At 40.9% G+C, this 21,979-nt stretch overlaps 1 protein-coding gene and 1 pseudogene across 2 annotated transcripts in view; one reads left to right on the top strand and one right to left on the bottom strand.

Annotated features, from left to right (window-relative positions):
* Positions 1-21,979, bottom strand: part of GLT8D2 (glycosyltransferase 8 domain containing 2) — a 41,984-nt gene that overhangs the window by 13,745 nt on the left and 6,260 nt on the right. For both annotated transcript variants that reach the window (XM_012772712.2, XM_012772713.2), the window contains exons 2-3: positions 6,822-6,868; positions 3,062-3,154 (exon numbers count right to left, since the gene is read on the bottom strand). In XM_012772712.2, coding sequence (XP_012628166.1) covers positions 3,062-3,154; positions 6,822-6,840 — 112 coding nt within the window. In that variant the 5' untranslated portion in view covers positions 6,841-6,868. The remainder of the gene's footprint in view (positions 1-3,061; positions 3,155-6,821; positions 6,869-21,979) is intronic.
* LOC142873305 (histone H3.3-like) lies at positions 3,558-6,430 on the top strand (annotated as a pseudogene).

Genomic DNA, 21,979 nt, shown 5'->3' with positions numbered 1-21,979 from the left:
AAACCTCTTTGCGTGTACAGCTCTGCTGCAGACACATCACCCGGCCCCACTTCTCAAGGGCCTCTGCCAGTCGGAGAAGCTGGGAGCTGACCTAAGCCCAAAATGCTGCTCTCTGCCAAACACTTTCCCTGGACAGAGTGAAGGACGAAGGCACACTGGAGAAATGTGCTGGGAAGGCTCATCAACTGTAAATTCTTCATCAATGCTCCATCCTGGCAGTTCTTTGAGAACTGTCTGCTGTACTGCTTGGATCCGTTTTACCAACTGGTGCCTGAGCCAACGCATTAAAAGGGTTGGCTAAGGGGAAGCCATTTGGTGCCTAACAACATTGGAAAGCATCATAATGATGGCAAAATGGACTAGAAAGACTAGCAGCTCTTATCGAACCATGCCTATTCCTAGAAGAGGTAAAAAGTCTGCTCTCCCAATGCCAAAACTCAGAATCCCGTTTCAAATAAGAATTGTTTTAGCCAAGTGTATCAACTTGCCACACCCCAAGTGGGACAGGACTGAGTGACCAGCACATTAATCATAAGCAAATTATTAGGAGATTACATGGAATGTCATTATCCGGAAATTACATAGAATGGCACCATGTTTTTTTTTCAGCATATGACTTCACAGGACCTCTGGACATTAACTTTTAACAACATTTCTTTGAAATAATGTTTTTTTTTTAAATTACAAACATCAATATATACTTCTTGAAAAAAATGCCAGCCCTAACAGAAGAGTATCTGGTAAATTGCAACTGTTTTCTGCAGAACTCTCACTCCCATTCCAGAAGGAGACCTCTGTTACTCTTCACGTAAATACTAAAAGATGCACACCACATACACCCATGACTCTAAAGCCAAAATACTTTTCATACTCTTCTGCAACTTGCTTTTCCTGATTAACATACCATGGACATCTTTCCATGTCAACACTACATTCTTTTGAATACTATTTTATAACATCAATTCTTTTTTATTTTAACACCAAATGGGATGATAGTGGATTCATTCATGCAGTGCAAATGCTTTGTTTGTCGGTATATGGCTGATTAATCAGTCACAATGTGCATTTTGTTACAGTTGTTTTAACAGCTGTTATACAGCTTACTTGTTTCCTTCCGTGGACAAAGGAGCCCGCAGTGGGATTAGCTGACCGAATGTGTTGGTTTACGGGCGGGGAGTGAAGTGTGAGGAGTTCAGATGACATTTGGCCTTGCATGACTTCCCTTCTCGCTCTCTTTTAAAACAGTGTATTGAGGTGTAACTTAGATGCAGCTGTGGACTGGACTGTATGTTAAAGTCTTGACGCCCAGCAGCTCAGGATCTGACCGTGTTTGGAGACGGAGTTTACAAAGAGGCAATTAAGTTAAAATGAGGCCATTTGGTGAGACCTTAACCCAAGAGGGCTGATATCCTACTAAGAAGAGGCAGAGACACCAGGGACGCTGCACAGAGGAAAGGCCATGTGAGGACATGGTGAGAAGGAGGCTACAGGCCGAGGAGAGAGGCCTCAGGACAAACCAACCCTGCTCGCACCTTGGCCTTGAACTCCCAGCCTCCAGAAATCAAGAAAATACATTTCTGTTCTTTCAGCACCTATGGCAGCCCTAGTAAACTAATAGAGATTTATTAAAATTTACCTATTGTAAGTGTACAATTTAACCATTTTTAACACATTTATAGGCTTGGATATATATCACCACAATCCAGTTTGAGAACATTTCCATACCCCAAAAAATTCCCCTAAGCTGGTTTGCAGTTGATCCACTCTCACTCCCAGCTCAGGCAACCATACATCTGCTTTCTGTCTCCATAGTTTTGCCTTTTCTAGAAGTCTCGTATAGATGGAATCATACAATATGTAGTCTTTTGGGTCTGGCTTATTTCATTTAGCATCATGTGTTTGAGGTTTACCCATGCTGTAGCTTGTATCAGTAGTTTGTTCCTTTTCACTGTTGTAAAGCACCCCACTGTGTGAATATACTGCATTTCATTTATCCGTTCCCTAGTTCATGTACTGTGGACTGTTTCCAGTTTGGGGCTACTAAAAGTAATGCCCTATGAACATCTGTTTATATGTCTTTGTGTGAAAATTATTCTCTTTCTAGATGCTCTTGTTGTTCATTAAGACCAGATTATACATGTTTTAAATGAAATTTTTAAATTAAAAAAAACACCCAGCTTCACAGGAACAGGAACGTTGCTTTGTTTAATGTGTTTCCAGCTCTGAAGTGTTTGGCTTAAAAAAAATTGTGGAATAAATGTGTGTAACACACCAAAATACTAACTGTATTTGTCTTTGGCTGACACAGCTATAGGTAACACTTTTTCTTCTGTACTTTCCACAAATGAAAATATTTGCTTGGCTAATATAAAAAGTAAATTAATGAAAAATATAATAGCCACAATGCTGTCTAATTTTTGTGGGGGTTGACTTTGTGTGTGTTTTGGGGTCATGAAGGTGTCATCTCGTGCAATTCACCCCCAACTCTAGTGCAGCTGAAAGAGGACATGGGGTCCTCTTCCCCATGGATCATTTTCAAGTTGAGAATTCTGAGGCTGTTTGTGCACTGATGGGAATGAATTAGCAGGGAGAAGAGAGGGAGGGTGATTTTCACAAGCCAAAATTATTGAGAGACTCCAAAGGGATGGGATGTAGAACAGTCCACCCAAAGTGTGGTCCAAGAACCTACCACATCACCCTCAACCTGGAGCTTATCAGAAATGCAAATCCTCAGGCCCCAGCCCACACCTGCTGATTCTAAACTTCTCAATGGAGCCAGTACTGTGTTTTAAACAAGTCTTCCATGTGGATCTTACATACACCACAAAGTTTGAATAGCATCGATCATTCTATAATAACAGAATAGCACCTATCACCCTAGAGTGCAACTGAAAAGGTGGCCTAAAGTGTATAGGTGGGTAGGTGGGTAGGTGCCAGCAGGTCCTTGGGAGCTGACAAAATTGTCGCTTGTCCGTGAACCCGGATACTGAAAGGACCTAAAGGAAGACATTCAAACTTCGTTCCTGGGTATCCAATCTCAATGGATTCCCTGCCCACTTACCTGTCTCATTCTTAATCACAGTCTTCTTATGAATTTTCTTATATAGAATCGCACAGAGGGTCACAATCAGAAGGAAGAGCAACACCTGGTTTACTGAAATAAAAATGGAAAGACATTAACATTTAACCTAACAACCTGAAATTGCATGGAAAATTTTAGGATGGCAGCATGCGTAGCTGGTGGCCTGGGACCTTTCTTTTAGCAGATGACATATGGAGTGAAGAATTAACCAGGGTCACTGCTGTTGTTCAGGGACACACAGAGGAAGGGTAAGGAAGGTCCAGAGCCAAACCCAGGCAGTCTGATGGCAGAGGCTGCGACCTTAATCATTATAAGATGCTGTCTTTGGAGCCACTTTCTGTACGTGAATATTTTGTTTCAAATAATTACCAACATTTATATAATCTTATTATGATACAATAGTAGTTATGAGCACATGTTATTAGCTGTTATAACACAGTTGTTTCTCAATTAATTCAACTACTGGTCAAGAACGATGTGCAGAGAATTCCTGCCCAGGGTAAAAGGTTAGAAGACTCCAATATGTCTTCCAGTTCTAAGTCTCCAGGACCACCTATTGCAGATCAGTGATGCTTGTCCCTGGGATCTACTGAGAAATAGAAGTGGTGTAGGACAGTGTTTTCTTGAGTGTGGAACATATACTACTGGATGTGCAGGAAATGACTGAAGAAGATCATATTTGCAGTATTAAGTAGTGTTAAGTCACAGTGTGAGAAAGTTAGTCTTTCTGACTTCATTTGCAGGCAAGCAACAAAAGCTACCCAGAACTGAATAACATTCTTCTAATTGTATATATATTTACAACCACTTTCTTCTTATGATACAAGATAATTCTTTTTTCATTTATAGTAAGGATAAAAACTTTACAATATAAAGTACATGCAAATTTTTAGGCCGGGTGCAGTGGCTCAGGCCTGTAATCCTAGCACTCTGGGAGGCCAAGACGGGCGGATCTCTCAAGGTCAGGAGTTTGAAACCAGCCTGAGCAATAATGAGACCCCACCTCTGCTAAAAATAGAAAGAAATTAATTGGCCAACTAAAAATATATATAGAAAAAATTGGCCAGGCATGATGGCGCATGCCTGTAGTCCCAGCTACTAGGGAGGCTGAGACAGAAGGATCGCTTGAGCGATCCAGGAGTTTGAGGTTGCTGTGAGCTAGGCTGATGCCATGGCACTCTAGCCGGGCAACACAGTGAGACTCTGTCTCAAAAAAAAAAAAAAAAAAAAAGAGTACATACAGATTTTTAAAATGAGTCAATTTAAAGAAAATATTAAGTAACATATAGGACAGAAGGAACACAAATGATGAAAAATTGAGAAGATGGGATGTTGCCATATGTGGTGCATGCACATGCCTGAAGCTTAAAAAATGTTGCTGGAAGAGGAAAGGGTGGGAGGTGTAAAGTCAGACTGAAACCTCATTGCTACCACCTCCTCACTGTGTGGCCTCAGACAGGCCCCTCAACCTTTCTGAGCCTCTGGTGTGCTTGTCTGCTAAAGGGGAATTACTATAATAAGCATTTTCTCACACTGTTGTTTTGAGAGTTAACAGAGGCAATGAACGCCCAATACTTTATTATTGTTATGTATTATTATTTATTATTTTTATGCATCAAGATACTTAAGCTACTGACCTCATACTGATCTATTTTCTAGCCCGTAAGCCTTTGTCTTTTCATTTGTAAGACAACAGAGTTGGAGACTCTCCAATGATGACTTCCAAAACAACTTTTTTTTTTTTTTGAGACAGAGTCTCGCTTTGTTGCCCAGGCTAGAGTGAGTGCCGTGGCGTCAGCCCAGCTCACAGCAACCTCAAACTCCTGGATTGCTCAAGCAATCCTTCTGCTTCAGCCTCCTGAGTAGCTGGGACTACAGGCATGCACCACCATGCCCGGCTAATTTTTTCTATATATATTAGTTGGCCAATTAATTTCTTTCTATTTATAGTAGAGACAGGGTCTCGCTCTCGCTCAGGCTGGTTTTGAACTCCTGACCTCGAGCAATCTGCCTGCCTCGGCCTCCCAGAGTGCTAGAATTACAGGCATGAGCCACCGCACCTGGCCCCAAAACTACTTTTTGAGACTTAGTGATTCTACCTTGCTGACAACCCAGCTCCTCCCTCTCTGGGTTATCAGATTCAGCCATAAACTAGACTCAGTTTAAAACAAAACTATAGAGAGGCAGAAAATAAGGGACAAAGTTCTATAGTTTATCAACAGGTCTGATTAATATTCACCTGCCACATCCAATCTGGGAACATGGCCCAGTGTCTACTACTATGTGATTCTTTCAACCGTGGCTATTACCACTGACATAGGGTTGCCATGCAACATTTGGGACATATTATACTAAAAAATTGTTTGTTGCCTATCTGAAGTTCAAGTGTAACTGGCTGCCCTGTGTTTTCATTTGCTAAATCAGGCAACTCTGCCATGAGGGTAACAGCCAGATAATTAAGTTACTATTTCCCCCCAAATTTATGAACCACTAGATCTAAACCCAGGAGCAAATCCAGGTTGTGATGGGTCTGAAGATTTGAAGTGACTCTTTAAGAATACAAAATTACATATGCCAAATTAGACATGAGCATGAATCTTTATTTAGAATGAGAAAATAAGTTATATTCGTAAGTTTTATAGCAATATATGTGTGTCCTTTCATGATAAGTCCACTTTAACCAAAATACTTAACAACTTTCCATGGGAATTACACTGAAATGATGATGCCAAAAATTGCCCATGGGAAAACTATCCATGAAAATCAAAGAAGGTTAAAAAAAAAAAAAGCCAAGCTTTGGCATAAAAACAGTCCTCCCAGGTTCGCAGCCGAGCCCTGGCCGCTCTCTAACAGCACTGCCTCTAGTTCGCTGAGCTCCAGCAAAGGAGAAGGCGGGTAAGTTAGGAGGTCTTGATACCAGGGCTGGTACAAAGCAGACTGCTCACAAATCCAAAGGCGGAAAAGCACCCAGGAAGCAACTGGCTACAAAAGCCGCTCGCCAGAGTGCGCCCCCCACTGGAGGGGAGAAGAAACGTCACAGCTACAGGCCTGGTACATTGGCACTGCGTGAAATTAATTACATGCTATCAGAAGTCCACTGAACTTCTGATTCGCAAACTTCCTTTCCAGCATCTGGCCCGAAAAATTGCTGAGGACTTCAAAACAGATCTGCGCTTCCAGAGCGCAGCTACTGGTGCTTTGCAGGAGGCAAGTGAGGCCTGTCTGGTTGGCCTTTGTGAACACACCACCAATCTGTGTGCTTTGCATGCCAAATGTGTAACAGTTATGCCAAAAGGCATACGGCTAGCACGCCGCATACCTAGAGAACGTGCTAAGAATCCACTATGATGGGAAAACATTTCATTCTCAAAAAAAAAAATTTTTTTTCTCTTCTTCTTGTTATTGGTAGTTTTGAACGTTAGATATTTTTTTCCATGGGGTCAAAAGGTATCTAAGAATATGATTGCTATTGGAAAATTAGGGGACAGAAATCAGGTATTGGCAGTTTTTCCATTTTCATTTGTGTATGAATTTTTAATATAAATACTGGAATGTGAAGCATTAATACTAGTCAAAATGTTTCAATGAACAAGTTTTAGCAATTCAACTTTATAACAATTATAAATAAACCTGTTAAATTTTTTTAAAACAAGTAAATTTTTTATTGACAGCAAAAATACAAGCACTCCTCCGAAATATCTATTTTTATAATTATTATTTTCAAAACTTGTAACCTTACTTTTTCGTAACAGAGCCATGTGTGTTCACGTGGATAAGAACTGTGACCTGTGGATTAAAGAATAAAATTTTGTTTAAAAAATAATCAACTTAAAAAAACAACAACAATCAACTCAAAAGTCATCCACAAGTGTTAAGGACTGTGCCTTCTTTGAAAGTCTGATATATCCGTGAAGTGTGTGATCATTCTTTACTGCTCCAAATCTAAACTTTTGGAAATAAAATAAATGTAGCCCACCTCCTCAAAAGTGATTCCTTTGGCTGAAAAAACCTTATTAAGGGTCCCAAAAGCTAATATTTTGTCTTCAGGGTTTTAAAAATATTTTTCTAAAAGAGCCCTGTCAGCCTTCTGGGTGAGCAGAGCAGATGGCACTAACGGGAAGAAGAGTCATACAAGAAGGTTTCCTTGAGCTGAGATATCAACCCCCATGCTGTCTAGCTTTTACATTTTCAGGAATCCCCCAGAAGGGCATACTTTATACTCCATTCATTCAGTCAGTATTTACATACTGAGATTCTACTCAAAGTCCAGCACTGTGCTACATACTGGAGATGCACCGACAAACAAAACTGCCCTCGTCCCAATCCTCCTGGAGCTTTTGGACCAGTGGAGGAAACATATTAACACATAACAAATAAATGATCAGATACTAAGTGGTAAGTGTTATGAAGGAAGCAATGGCGGTGTTGGGATACAGACTAACAGCGGGGAGGAATATGCACATCTGGAAGAGAAACCAGGAAAAGCCTCAGTGAGGAGGCGGCATTTGGTGGGGAGGAAGAGCGGGAGCCATCAAGTGGAGAGCATGCAGAGGAGGGAAAGCACGCAGAGGGAAAGGCAAATGCAAAGGCCCTGTGGCCAGAAAGAGCTCTGGGTATTCTAGGAATAGCAAGAAGGTCAATGTGGCTGGAATGTAGTAGGCCAAGGAAGAGACTGGGGCTGGAAGAGGCAGGAGAAGTACCAAAGGGCCTGATACTACAGTGCCTGGAGAGGAGTTTGGATTTTATTTTAAACTCATTTAACCCCCTCCATCAGTCTTTGACTTCATTAAAGCCCTAAAGTTCTGTTCTTCAAATATTCCCAAGGAAATTCTGATTGCAAAGGAGAGTGAATACTCAACATCACCCACAATGAGCCCAAAATATCTTTCAAATTTCTTGTTTTACCTCCAAATTCATGTGAACTGTGCAAGAATGTAGCGGTGGAATAGGAATCCCTTCTTTAATTGCTGGCAGAGTTGCCCTCAGGGAGAAAACTGTCTTTATTATGAAGGCGAGGTCTCTTGTGCTTAGGTGGGATCCTGAGTCAGAGCAGGAGAAAGCTGGACAGGTTTGAATAAAGGAAGGGAGAACGGGAATCCTGGGGTTGGCTGCAGCCCAAGCAGAAATGTTATTAGGGAAGAAGAAAGAGTCCGAGAGAACTTACTTCCCTACGGCAGAAGGGCCCCAGTGACTTCTGAAAACTGGGGTGTCCACAGTCCTCTGCCATGCTCTGCACCTTCTAACCCCCAGCCCACCTCCACGCTGCTCTTCCCACTAGACCCAGACAGGTGTCCACGTTGGATGTGCACGACAAGGGAGAGATACAACTGAGATAGAAATTTCCAAGGGCACTGAAAATGAGAATGTAAGCCAACAGGAACTTGCAGAATTTTTGAGGGGACATTGGATTGGGGTGGGATGGGGAAAGATAAACCAATTTTTTTTTTTTTTTTTTTTGAGACAGAGTCTCACTTTGTTGTCCAGGCTAGAGTGAGTGCCGTGGCGTCAGCCTAGCTCACAGCAACCTCAAACTCCTGGGCTCGAGTGATCCTTTTGCCTCAGCCTCCCGAGTAGCTGGGACTACAGGCATGTGCCACTATGCCCGGCTAATTTTTTTTATATATATATCAGTTGGCCAATTAATTTCTTTCTGTTTATAGTAGAGACGGGGTCTCGCTCTTGCTCAGGCTGGTTTTGAACTCCTGACCTTGAGCAATCCGCCCACCTCGGCCTCCCAAGAGCTAGGATTACAGGTGTGAGCCACAGCGCCCGGCCTAGATAAACCAATTTTATATGAATCTCTGTATCTATGGCAGATGGCAAGGGTCCTAACCTTTTCTGTGTCATGAATCTCTTGGCAGCCTGGTAAAGCATACAGACCCCTTCTCAGAATAATGTTTTTAAAAGCTTTAAAAAATACAGTGTAGTATAAAGAAAACCATGGCAGACTTTTAAGGGGAAAAAAAGCCATCAGAATACTGGGGGCGGGGACTGGGAAAAGATTTATGACATAGCAATACATGTGCATCTTTATTAAGTAACACAACCTATTAGCAGGTATAATAAATACTGTAATTTGAAGTAGTGATGAATTTTAAAAATTGTGAGATATCCGTAACTGTAATGTGATATGAAAATATCTGATTTCTACTGTAACAAAGGCATAGACAGTGCAGTTATGACTGTTACTACTGTGGTTTGTTGTCTATAATCACAATAGAAGAGAAGGCTCAATTTCAATTAGAGGTTAGTGAAAATAAAGATGTAATTTTTTCTTAGTTATGAACATGAACCCTTTGAAATTTATCCATGGGCCCTTTGAAGGTCTGTGCACTCCAGGTTAAAGGTTAGAAATTCTGAGGTGGGTTGACTCAAATGATACATGGTTTAAGATGCCACAAAAGAGTGATGTCTTAAATATTTCATTATTGGCCGGGCGCGGTGGCTCATGCCTATAATCCTAGCACTCTGGGAGGCCGAGGCGGGTGGATTGCTCGAGGTCAGGAGTTCAAAACCAGCCTGAGCAAGAGCAAGACCCCATGTCTACTATAAAAATAGAAAGAAATTAATTGGCCAACTAATATATATATAGAAAAAATTAGCTGGACATGGTGGCGCATGCCTGTAGTCCCAGCTACTCGGGAGGCTGAGGCAGGAGGATTGCCTGAGCCCAGGAGTTTGAGGTTGCTGTGAGCTAGGCTGACGCCACGGCACTCACTCTAGCCTGGGCAACAAAGAGAGACTCTGTCTCAAAAAAAAAGAAAAGAAAAAAAAAGTTCACTATTTAGAAAAACTGCTGCTCTGGGAAGATTTTTCCAGATTTGTCCTGTGGCTTTTTGTAGCCCCAGGCTCACCACAATGGTACTCTAGGGCTGAGGTCCCCTACCCGGCAGGGCCGCAGACCCCATAGGGTCGTGGCCTGTTAGGGACTCAGCTACAGAGCTCCGCCCCCACCCCTCCTTCCCACCTTGTGCCACTCCACCCCCACCAACCCGGTCCGTGGAAAAATTGTCTTCCGTGAAACTGGTCCCTGGTGCCCAAAAGGCTGGGGACCGTTGCTAGGGGACATGCACCGCAGGATGAGAAAGTGGTCCCAGGCAAACGTCAGGAGAGGGCAGGCTGGCTGCAGGCGATAGGGAACCAAAGGGAAAGAAGGGGAGCCCTCAAGGGAAGGCTAGAGAATGCCCGAGATAGATCTGGGATAAGATGTGCCTGTTTTGCACTGCTATACTATTTGAAGTAATTAAGATACCCATCTTCTCGCAACTTCATCTAGCCCAGTATCGAAAAGCCCTTCTGCTTCTGTATTGAAGATTACAGAAAATAAAGGGGGAGGCCAGGACACATAAAGATGGAGACTTTTCATCGATATTCATACAGGGCTTATATTGAACATGTTTAATAACCAGTATGGCCCTTGGTGCCAATTGATCAAATGGAAGAGACCCACTGGTGTGTTCTGTCAAACAAACAGCAATTCTAGCATCTACGGAGTGTCAAACCATACAAACATATTATCTATTCAAACAAATAAGTACAAGAGATTCTACACACACATACACACACACACACAATGCATTATGTTCTGATAAGCAACAAGAGCCATAACTGTCAGTCACATCAACCATTCTCATAATTTATCAGGCCAAATTTTTACATGAAGTCCTTGGCTTCGCCTGAGACAAATTCAGGACAAATACTAAGAGAGGCCTAGAATTCTAAGAGGCCTATGTATTCTAGGAACTACTTCTTTTAACAGAAGAGCCCAACTGCTTCCTCAGAGAATAAAGAATTGGCCTAAGAGAACTATTTTTCTGCCTAGGTATTTGAGACGTGCTGACAAGGTAATTCCTTTGTGAACGTCTGGATTTCCACAAATTTCCTACTGTGAACTTTCATAATTAGAAGGAGTGTTTCACTAAGTGAAACATAAATGGTGCTGTATGATAAACACTCGGTATACCTGGTTTTACTTTTGTTTTAAATAGGTTTCCTTGCTGTGGCGAATTTACTAAAGCCATATTAACAAATCAGCTTCCAGAATTGACTTGCTGATTTTTATCTTTTTGAAAATTTGTGTACATTAGAATTTACTTCTTTGGTCATATAGCTTTATAATTTTAACACTTGCTTAGAGTCTTGTAACAACCACCGTAAATGCAATAGAGAACAATTTGAACGATCTCAAAGAATTCCCTTGTGCTATCTTTTTGTATAAGAGTTAGACCCTGCCCAACACCTCGCCCTTGGCAACAACTGACCTCTGTCTCTACAGTTTTGCCTTTTCCAGAATGTGATATAAATGAAATAATACAGAATGTAATCTTTTGAGCCTCTCTTCTTTCACTTAGCATAATGCATTTGAGACTCACGCCTGCTGTTGCCTGTTTCAATAGTTTGTACCTTTTTATTGCTGAATGGTATTCCATTGCATAGATACACTACAGTTTATTTATCCACTCACCCACTGAAGGACATTTGGGTTGTTCTCAGTGTTTTGTGATTATAATGTTTCTATAAACACTTGTTTATGGGCTTTTGTGTGAATACGGGGAAAATATCCAAAAGTGGCATTGCTGGGTCATTTGATAGATATATATTTAACTTCATAAGAAACTGTCGATCTGTTTTTCTAAATGGAAAAAGATTTTCATCTTGCAAACCTACCAGCAAGGCAAGAGAGTTCCAGTTCTTCTGCATTCTTGTCGGCACTTGGCATTGTCAGTCTTTTTTATTTTAGCTATTCTAACAAGTGTATTGCATTGTGATTTTTTTTTTTTATTTTTTTTATTTTTTTTTTTGAGACAGAGTCTCACTTTTGTTGCCCAGGCTAGAGTGAGTGCCGTGGCGTCAGCCTAGCTCACAGCAACCTCAAACTCCTGGGCTCAAGCGATCCTCCTGCCTCAGCCTCCCAAGTAGCTGTGACTACAGGCATGTGCCACCATGCCCGGCTAGTTTTTTGTATATATATTTTTAGTTGGTCAATTAATTTCTTTCTATTTTTAGTAGAGACGGGGTCTCGCTCAGGATGGTTTCGAACTCCCAACCTCGAGCAATCCTCCTGCCTTGGCCTCCCAGAGTGCTAGGATTACAGGCGTGAGCCACCACGCCCGGCCTGCATTGTGATTTTAATTTGCATTTTCTTAATGACTACTCATGTTGAACATCTTTTTATATGTTTATTTGCCATCCATATATGATAAAGTATTTTTTTAAATCTTTTGGCTATGTTTATAGGATTATTGTTTTCTTATTTTTGAGTTTTGAGAGTTGTTTATACCTTCTAGATACAAGTTCTTTGCTGGATATGTGATTTGCAAATACTTTTCCGTATGTAGCTTGTCTTTTCATTCACTTAACAAAGAATTTTGCAAAGCAAAAGCTTTTAATTTTGATTATGTCAAATTCATCAATTTTTTTCTTTTATAGATCATGCTTTTGGCATCATATCTAAGAATTTTTGGGGTAACTCAAAGTCACAATGAGTTTCTCCTATGTTTTCTTCTGAAAATGTTATAGTTTTACATTTTACATCTGCATGTTCAAATTAATTTTTGCATATGGCATGATGTATAGATTATACTTTATCTTTTAGCATATGGACATACAGTTGTTCCAGGACCATTTGTTGAAAAGGTATTGTTTCCATGGAATTGATTTTTTTTCTTTAATATCTTGTTCCAATTTTAGGTTGTCCAGAAGGGACTTTAAATCTGGCAAGGAGTTTGAATCCAGAGAATGAAGCGTATCCCAAAGAAGAGAAAGAGGGAGCAACACAGGTATGGGATTCTCTCCTATACTTTCTACAAAAATGAATGTAGATCTAAGTATCCATCAGTGGTTAAAAAGTGAACTATATCATCAAATAAAGATTCAGTAATGTTTTCAGAGTAATACCAGGATCAAGGAGGCAAGAAAAGGGCTGATCCATCATGAAAAAGCTTCAACCAAACATTTTCCCAAATTCAAATCCTACCTTTGCACTATATTCTGAAGTATTTTATTTGTGCTCTTACATCAAGAAAGCTAACAAGGCCGGGCGTGGTGGCTCACGCCTGTAATCCTAGCACTCTGGGAGGCTGAGGTGGGTGGATTGATCGAGGTCAGGAGTTTGAAACCAGCCTGAGCAAGAGCAAGACCCTGTCTCTACTGTAAATAGAATGAAATTAATTGGCCAACTAATGTATATAGAAAAAATTAGTCGAGCATGGTGGCGCATGCCTGTAGTCCCAGCTACTTGGGAGACTGAGGCAGTAGGATTGCTTTGGCCCAGGAGTTTGAGGTTGCTGTGAGCTAGGCTGACGCCATGACACTCACTCTAGCCTGGGCAACAAAGTGAGACTCTGTCTCAAAAAAAAAAAGAAAGAAAGAAAGCTAACAAACTCTTTGTACTCAAAATACACTTGTTATGACTCTGCTTCCTGGTTTTCCCAGTTTGTAATTTATTAATATTTATCTATATGCTTATAATAATACTTTCGATTTTCATTAGGAGAGGCAGTGAGCATTAAGAGAAGCAAAGTGTAGCAGGGCAGATATGATGAAAAAATAAAGTTTAACCATAATTAATTCTAAATGAGGCCAGGCATGGTGGCTCATACCTATAATCCTAGCACTTTGGGAGGCTGAGGCAGGAAGACCACTTGAGGCCAGGAGTTAATGCAAGAACAGCCTGGGTAACATAGCAAGACCTCATCTCTACAAAAAAAAATTAGCTGGACATTATGTTGAGCGCCTATAGTCCTAGGTATTTGGAAAGCTGAGGCAGGATGGCTTGAGCCCAGGAATTTGAGGTTGCTGTGAACTATGATGATGCCTGCACTGTAGCCTGAGCAACAGAGCAAGAGATCCTGTCTCAAAAAAAAAATTCTAAATGACAAAATTCATTTTAGTCTAAAATCTAAAATTAAATTTTGTCACATTTATATGTTCATTATCTTGTTTATGATGTTTTGCCAAGTCACTCCGTGAGCTGGAAACTGATTTCCTTTATCTTAAAAAAAAAAAAAAAAGTTAATTTGCCATAAAAAAACAATTTGTCGGCCGGGCGCTGTGGCTCACGCCTGTAATCCTAGCTCTTGGGAGGCCGAGGCGGGCGGATTGCTCAAGGTCAGGAGTTCAAAACCAGCCTGAGCAAGAGCGAGACCCCGTCTCTACTATAAATAGAAAGAAATTAATTGGCCAACTGATATATATATAAAAAATTAGCCGGGCATGGTGGCGCATGCCTGTAGTCCCAGCTACTCGGGAGGCTGAGGCAGAAGGATCACTCGAGCCCAGGAGTTTGAGGTTGCTGTGAGCTAGGCTGACGCCACGGCACTCACTCTAGCCTGGACAACAAAGCGAGACTCTGTCTCAAAAAAAAAAAAAAAAAAAAAAAAAAAAAAAAAAAAACAATTTGTCTTGAAAACTCAAAGTTTACTTTAAAATTAAGTTGATCCTTCTTAATTATGGTCCTTCAAAGGAACTTTCGGACTTCAAGTTTGACTGGAGGCTGCAGACAGCAGACCAGGAACAATAAGCTTTAGAAACTAGCAACACGACAGAGACAGCTGCGGGAAGCAATCAAAAAAAGGCAGGATATCGTAGTACCCCAGGGTTTCATGAACCCAAGTGTTGTGAGAATGTGTTGGCAGTGATCTAGGAAAACTCTTCAACAGAGATTGGATTCAAGTCAAATGCATTCAGTCTGTAAACGACCTGCTACAATGTTCCTTTTCTTTTCCAGGGATATAGACTACACATCCAGAAGCTCTGACTACATTTGCAGTGGCCTTTCTCTTCCCCTCTACTTGGGAAAGAATTGGGTCAAAACAGCACCTTATTTAGGATTCTTCTGAGATAGAATTTCAGGTAAATTTTTAATCCATTTATGATTTTAGGGGATATGTGTTTATCTAGCTTTTAGGGGTGATGGAAGCCTAGAGTGGTCTTTGGCCCTATGACCCTCCTCCCTCTCTGTGAAGGAAGCCATCTGGTACCAGGGGAGAGAAAGAGGTGAAGACCAGAGGAAAGCTGAGCTCTGCGCTTGAGTCCCTAAGGCCAGCCCCTCCCTGGGTGTTCCAGTTACCCAAGCCAATAACATCTCCTTTTTTTCCTTGAACTGCTTTGATATGAGGTTCAGTTTCTTGCAAACAAGAGTCCTTACGACTAAGTTTGCTGTGGCCAGAATGGTGTGCCTATATAGGGTGAAGTTTGCAGGGGCCAGATAATAATAACAACTACCATATATTAAAAGGTTAATTTGCACCCAGCTCTAGGCTGACCATTTAGGTACATCATCTCCTTTAAATCTTACAATAACTTTCAGGTGGATATGTTACTATCTCCACATTTCAAATGAGGAAATTGTGGCTCAGAGAGGTTTAGTGATTTGCTCAAAATCACACAGCTAGTAAATGGTGGAACAGGGATTGGAAATAAGAGCTCTCTGACTTCAAAGCCCTTTAACCACAAGATTTTGGAGCTCTTAAAGGGCCCTGGTGTGGCTACACCAGGGAGTAGGTGAGTTGGGCTCCAGGTAACGGATCTCACTGTGTGTTGATGACGTTTCACAGCTCACAGGCCAGGTTGCTCTTCTCTCCCCTGAGTGCTCAGTTACTATCACTATGAGACCATGCCAGAGGCAGGGAAATAGTAAGTGTTGCCTCATTTAAAACAGGGCTCTTCTTTCCCTGTTCAGCATGTTGCCAACTCCGAAATCTCTTTAAGATGAAACAAGAGGCTTCAGAAAACTGATAATGGCTCATCTAATTGGCAAGGCACAGCAGTAGTAAGCCAAGGAGGGAAGTTTCTGAAGCAGATTGTTGTAGGAAATCCTTAGCCACATGGCAAGGAGTCCTTGAGAATCAGGTAATTCCAAAAGAAAGCCTACTTTAAAATAAATAAATTAACATATATATATAATATATGTGTGTATAAATAATTGCATAAAGATTCAGCATGACTGAATTGCATCCTCCCCTCCCTCTTTACAATTTCATTTCATCTCTGATGGTGGCACTTTCTGGGTTTCAAGAGAAATCCACAAGGGGAAAACATAGAAACTTACTCAGGGCACCAGAATCTAGTGGAAATACTTTTCTAACATATCGGAGTACTGCTTGGTTAGAAAGAACGTGGGCCTTGGAATCAGACTTACCTGGATTCAAATCCTAGCTCCACTGTATATAAGACCCTTTCCTCTTGGAAACTTAAGATTCCTCACCTATAAAATGACTGTAATACCATTTTGCAACTGCTATGTTAATAACTAATTCAGGCAAAACACTTCAATGAATGCTAAAATAATCGAGTAAAAGCTTGTTGGGAAACAAGACATTCACAATCTCAAAGGATCACCCCATAGATTAGTTATTAATTACAAAAGGGATTTCTTATTAATCACAACAGAGAAACACATCTTAACAAAGTGATCACATTTGATATCACCAATAATAGAACAAACTGAAATCCTGTGCCTTGAGATATCATAAACACCAATGTTTTCCTGCCAATGATATTTAATCTGATTCTATCATGGATAAGGTCACAATCAAATCCAAACCATGGTTCATTCTGAACATGAGCTGCCCTGGTCTCTTCAAACATGTTAGTGTCATGAATAATAATAATTTTTAAAAAAGGCTGGGAACTTTTCTAGAGACTTGACAATGAAATGAAATGTGTGAAACTTGATTGTATCCTGGATGAAATATTTTTAAATAACTATAAAATGTATTATTTGGAAAATTAGGGAAGTATTATTGAATCAGTGTTAAATTCCCTGAGTGGATAATTATGGTAATGTAGGAATATGTCCCTGATTGTGGGAGACATATACATGAATTTAGGGGTGAAGGATCAAGAGATTCAGGGGTGTGTGTGTGTGTGTGTGTGTGTGTGTGTGTGTGTGTGGAGAGACAGATACTGAAACAAAGCAAATGGGACATAATTCATTAAACCAGTAAAGAGGTGTTCATTATACTCTTCTAGCAACTACCATATAAATTAAAATTTTTTCTAAATAAAAAAATTTATTTATTTGGGGACATGAGCATAATAATATACATTTTTGTGAGGATTAAATGCAATAATGCATGTATAGCTCTTATAACAGTACTTGGCAAACAGTTGGAGCCCCATTAATATGAGCCATTGTGACTGTGATCCCAGGGATCTGTTCATGTCTCTGTCTTGGTTTCCTCATCATTATGACTGAAGCAGGCAGTTCTATCAGATCTAACGTTCTAGAACTTCACATAACTCTGCCTTCAAAAAAGTCATTGGAAGAATAGTGTTAAATACTACCTAAAGTAATGTACAGAGTCAATGCAATCCCTACAAAAATTCCAAAGGCATTTTTCATAGAAATAGAAAGAGCAATCCTAAAATTCATATGGAATCACAAAAGACCCTCAATAACTGAAGCAATTCTGAGTAAGAACAACAAAGCTGGAGGCATCACACTTTCTGATTTTAAATCTTATTACAAAGCTACAGTAATCAAAAAATTACAGTACTGGCATATAATAGACACATAGACCAATGGAACAGAATAGAGATCCCAGAAATAAACCCACACATGTACAGTCAAGTAATCTTCCATAGAGGCACCAAGAATATCCAATGAGGATAAATTAGTACAGCCATTATGGAAAACAGTATGGAGGCTTCTCAGAAAATTAAGAATATAACTACCATTTGATCCAGCAATTTCAGTTCTGGGAATATATACACAGGAAATAAAATCAATATCTCGAAGAGATATCTGCACTCCCATGTTCACTGCAGCATTGTTCACAGTATGCATAGTAGTAGGACATAGACACACAATGAAATATTGTTCAGCCTTAAAAAAGGAGGAAATCCTGCCATTTGTGACAACATGGGTGAAAATGGAGGACATTATGCTACATGAAATAAACCAGGCACAGAAAGACAAATACTGCATGATCTCATGCACAGAATGTAAAAAAGTCAAACTCATAATAGAAGGGTGGCTCCAAGGGATGGGGAAATGTTGGTCCAAGGGTAGAAACTTGCAGTTATAAAATCAGCACGTTCTGGAGACCTAATGTACAGCATGGTACATTAGTAAATGATAATGTATTATATACTTTAAAAATCGTACATATTCAAAGAATACAATGTGATGTTTTGATATACACATTGTGCAACAAGCTAATTAACAGACCCATCACCCTTTTGTGTGTGTTGGGGCAGAGAGGGATGAGAATATTTAAGATATACTCTCTTGACAGATTTCATTTGTCAATTATACCTCAATAAAGTTTAAGAAAACAAAAAACAAAAAACAAAACCTTATTTTAAGATCTAAAATTCTATTAAAATGTTCTTAGCAATCACTTTCTACCATTTAATTATTTTACATATGTCTATGAGAATATTATTGCTTCCTTGAAAATTATTTATGCCTGTACAATTGCTATCATTGATAACAGGATCTACATTTCACTCACTGTCATTCAAATGAGTCAGATTAACTATACATCTCCTTGAAATAAAAACCAACAGACTGAAAAATTAAGCATTCATTTTCCAGGTACTATGAGACCTGAGCATACAGGGTACTTTTAGCTTTTTAGATGCTGTATTGTAACTTTGCTTGCTGTAAATTTGCAAGTACAGAATTCTTTTATTAAATATGAGAATAGATATTTTATTTTTTTTAATATAAAAAAGTGGCGAATCAGCACTGTTTTCTGGCAAGGAGTTAGAGATTTTGCTATTAGAATGTAAATATGGAGGTTACTAGTTAAAAATGCTAAGAGGGTATAAGGGCTCAACCCAGTACAAGAAGGTAATTAGGATGGCTCCCTTGGCATTTCATTCATTCATTCAACAAACTTTACTGAGCCTCTACTAATATACCAGGCAAGAGAGATTCAAAGGTAAGTCCCCAGTTAGTCCACTCTTGGAGGAAGGGAGGGAAGGACACAGTTAAATATGCAACAATGCAGTGTGCTTAGATGTCTTGCTAGATGTAAGATAAGGTACTGTTTGAGCACCAACGAGGGGCACCTGACCCAGATCTTGGAGGTCAGAGAAGGCTCCTGGTCTCTAGCAAACTGTACCAAAATACTCCATTTGTGCTTCTGTTTCCTTATTAGAAGGCAAGCTCCTTGAGAACCGGGACTACATCTTAATCATTTTTGTACCTCCAGTTCTTAGCAAATATTTGGCACTTGGTATTGTGGCAGCCTTGATGGCTGGCTGATCCAACAGCTCTTCCCATCCTTTTCTCCCTTATCCATTTCCATAAGAGAGACAGGAAAATGTAAGCATAGACTTTACCCACCTCCTTTGTACCTAGTAGTAGCCTCATAATACAGATCTGCTCAGACACCTATGTGAAAGTCACCTGGGGACATCTGGGAAAGATACTGCTTTCTGGATGAAGTGACGACTCCTCCCTCTTCCTGGCTTGCATGGGACCATAATGGCTGGAGCTGGGCAGCCACCTTGAGACTATGAGGGAGAGGTCAAAAGCTGCACAGAATGGCCAGCCCTGACATCACCAAACTGTTGAATCAATGCCATCAATACTCCCACCTCCTCCAGATTTTCTGTTATATAGGAAAAATCAACCCGTGTGTGTTTAAGCTGCTGTAAATTTGTGTTTCTGGTACTCAAGGTCAAAAGCACTCTAGTATATTAAGTAGGTGCTCAAGAAATGTTTGCAGAACTGAACTCCTGGATGTGAGTTGACTGTGTGGAGTTGCTAGAGGGATCAGACCAGGTTGTGAAGACGTAGTTACTGATAAGGAAATTTAGGAGCAAAGAGCCGGGGAGCTGAGGGAATGATGTGGACGTCTTAAAAATGTGTACAGTAAGAGGCAGAGACCTGTAGCCAAGAAGAAGCGGAATGTCTGGAGCAGAGTCTGGGAGAGAATCTTCTGGGTTAACAAGGTTCTGGCATGTGAGGAAATCAGGGCTGAGGTGTGGGGCAGGCACAGACCACCTGGCCGTTCTCTCCTCCCTGGCACACTTCCTATGGTGGCCCGCGGACTCCACACTTGCCCACCTTTCCTCCACCCTTCTGACAGCTCACTCCGTCTCTCCCTCTGGTTGCACCTACCTCCCGAACTTCTAAATGTTAGAACACCTCAGCACTCAGGCCCACATTTCTTCTCTTCTCTCTGAACTCCCTCCTTAGGAGACTTCGTTCTGTCTCGTGGCTTTAAATACTATTTATATGGTGACAACTCCCAAATTTCTGTCTCCAGCCCAGACCTCTTACATAGACTCCAGACCCCTAAACCCACAGGCCACGTGGCATCTCCACTGGAAGGCATCCACGTGTTCAAATCTGAGCTCCTGGTATTCCCCAAAAACACCTCCCATAAGCACAGGACAACAAATCCTGTCAGTTCTGCTTTCAAGATATTTCCAGAATTTTCACCACCTCCAGTGCCTCCACCCTGGCACCACCCTCCTTTGGCTTATTATTCTGCCTCTGTCTCCTTTCAGATGATTTTCAACGTCACAGCCAGAGTGAGCCTGTTAAAATATGAGTCAGATATTGTGATGTGTTCAAAACGCTCTGAGGGCTTCCTGTCTCTCTCAGAGCAAAAGCTGAGTCCTTATGGTGCCCGCCCACACGACCTCACAGGATCACACTGGCCTTCTTGCCAGGCAGACTCCTGCCTCAGAGCCTTGCCACTTGCTGCTCCCTCCATCTGGAATGCTCTGTCCAGATGTTCACGTGGCTTGCCCCCTGGCTTCCCTCAGACTCTTAGGCAAAAGCGCCCAACCCCAGCCATTCACAAACGGCCTCTCCTCAGCAATCGCCATCTTCCAACACACTGCCTCCCTCATCTCTGGCTCACACGTCTGCCCTCCAAATGCTAGATTATAAACTCCAGGAAGGAGGGGCATTTTGTCTGTTTCGTTCATTGCCATATACCCAGCCCCTAGACGAGTGACTAGCAATATAAGCCCTCAAAAAATATTTATGGACTGAAGGGATGAAGGTACAACCCTCTCTTCTAGGATGCTGCACAAGTATCTCAAACCTCCTATGGTTGACAACTAAAATCAGCAACCCCCCCTACAGAAACTACTCCTCCTGGGTTCTCTGAGCATCCTCTTCAACTTCTCCCTTCTACTTCCTCATTCAACAGGTCTCTGAGTCCTAATTATACCTCCCACCTGGCCTTGCAGCCTCTGGAATTTTTGCCCCCTCCCCCCTTCCTCCTCCCCTCTCCCTCCATCTTGCCCTCTCCCTGCCCTCCCTCTCCCCTTCCCTAATCCATCATTGGCATAACTGCCATAGTGGCTTTTTGTTGTTCAGTAGTTACATTAAGTTAATTTGAAACACATATGCAGGTTGAGTAACCTTAATTTTTTGTTCAATTTTCCTTTTCCTCTTCTCCTCGACACATTTCAAGTCTACTGAGAAATTGAAAGAATATACCCTTTACCAGATTCACCAATTGCTAACATGTTGCCATATTTGCTTAAGTGCACTCCAAATATACATACTTTTTTAAAGTTATAGAGACATTGTGATACTTTATCCCTAAATATTTTAGCATCTCTCTTAAAAACAAGGACATCTTCCTATATAAGCACAATGCTGTTAGCACATCTAACAAAAGTAACATTAATAATATCATCCAATAAAGAGTCCATATTCAAGTTTCTCCTATTATTCCAGTATTTTTTTTTATTTTTTGAGACAGAGTCTCACTTTGTTGCCCAGGCTAGAGTGAGTGCCCTGGCATCAGCCTAGCTCACAGCAACCTCAAACTCATGGGCTCAAGCAATCCTTCTGCCTCAGCCTCCCAAGTAGCTGGGACTATAGGCATGCACCACCATGCCCGGCTAATTTTTTCTCTATATATTAGCTGGCCAATTAATTTCTTTCTATTTATAGTAGAGACGGGGTCTTGC

Source organism: Microcebus murinus, chromosome 10 (assembly GCF_040939455.1).
Source record: "Microcebus murinus isolate Inina chromosome 10, M.murinus_Inina_mat1.0, whole genome shotgun sequence".
Lineage (NCBI taxonomy): Eukaryota > Metazoa > Chordata > Mammalia > Primates > Cheirogaleidae > Microcebus > Microcebus murinus.
This window is presented reverse-complemented; position numbering and strand designations above follow the sequence as displayed.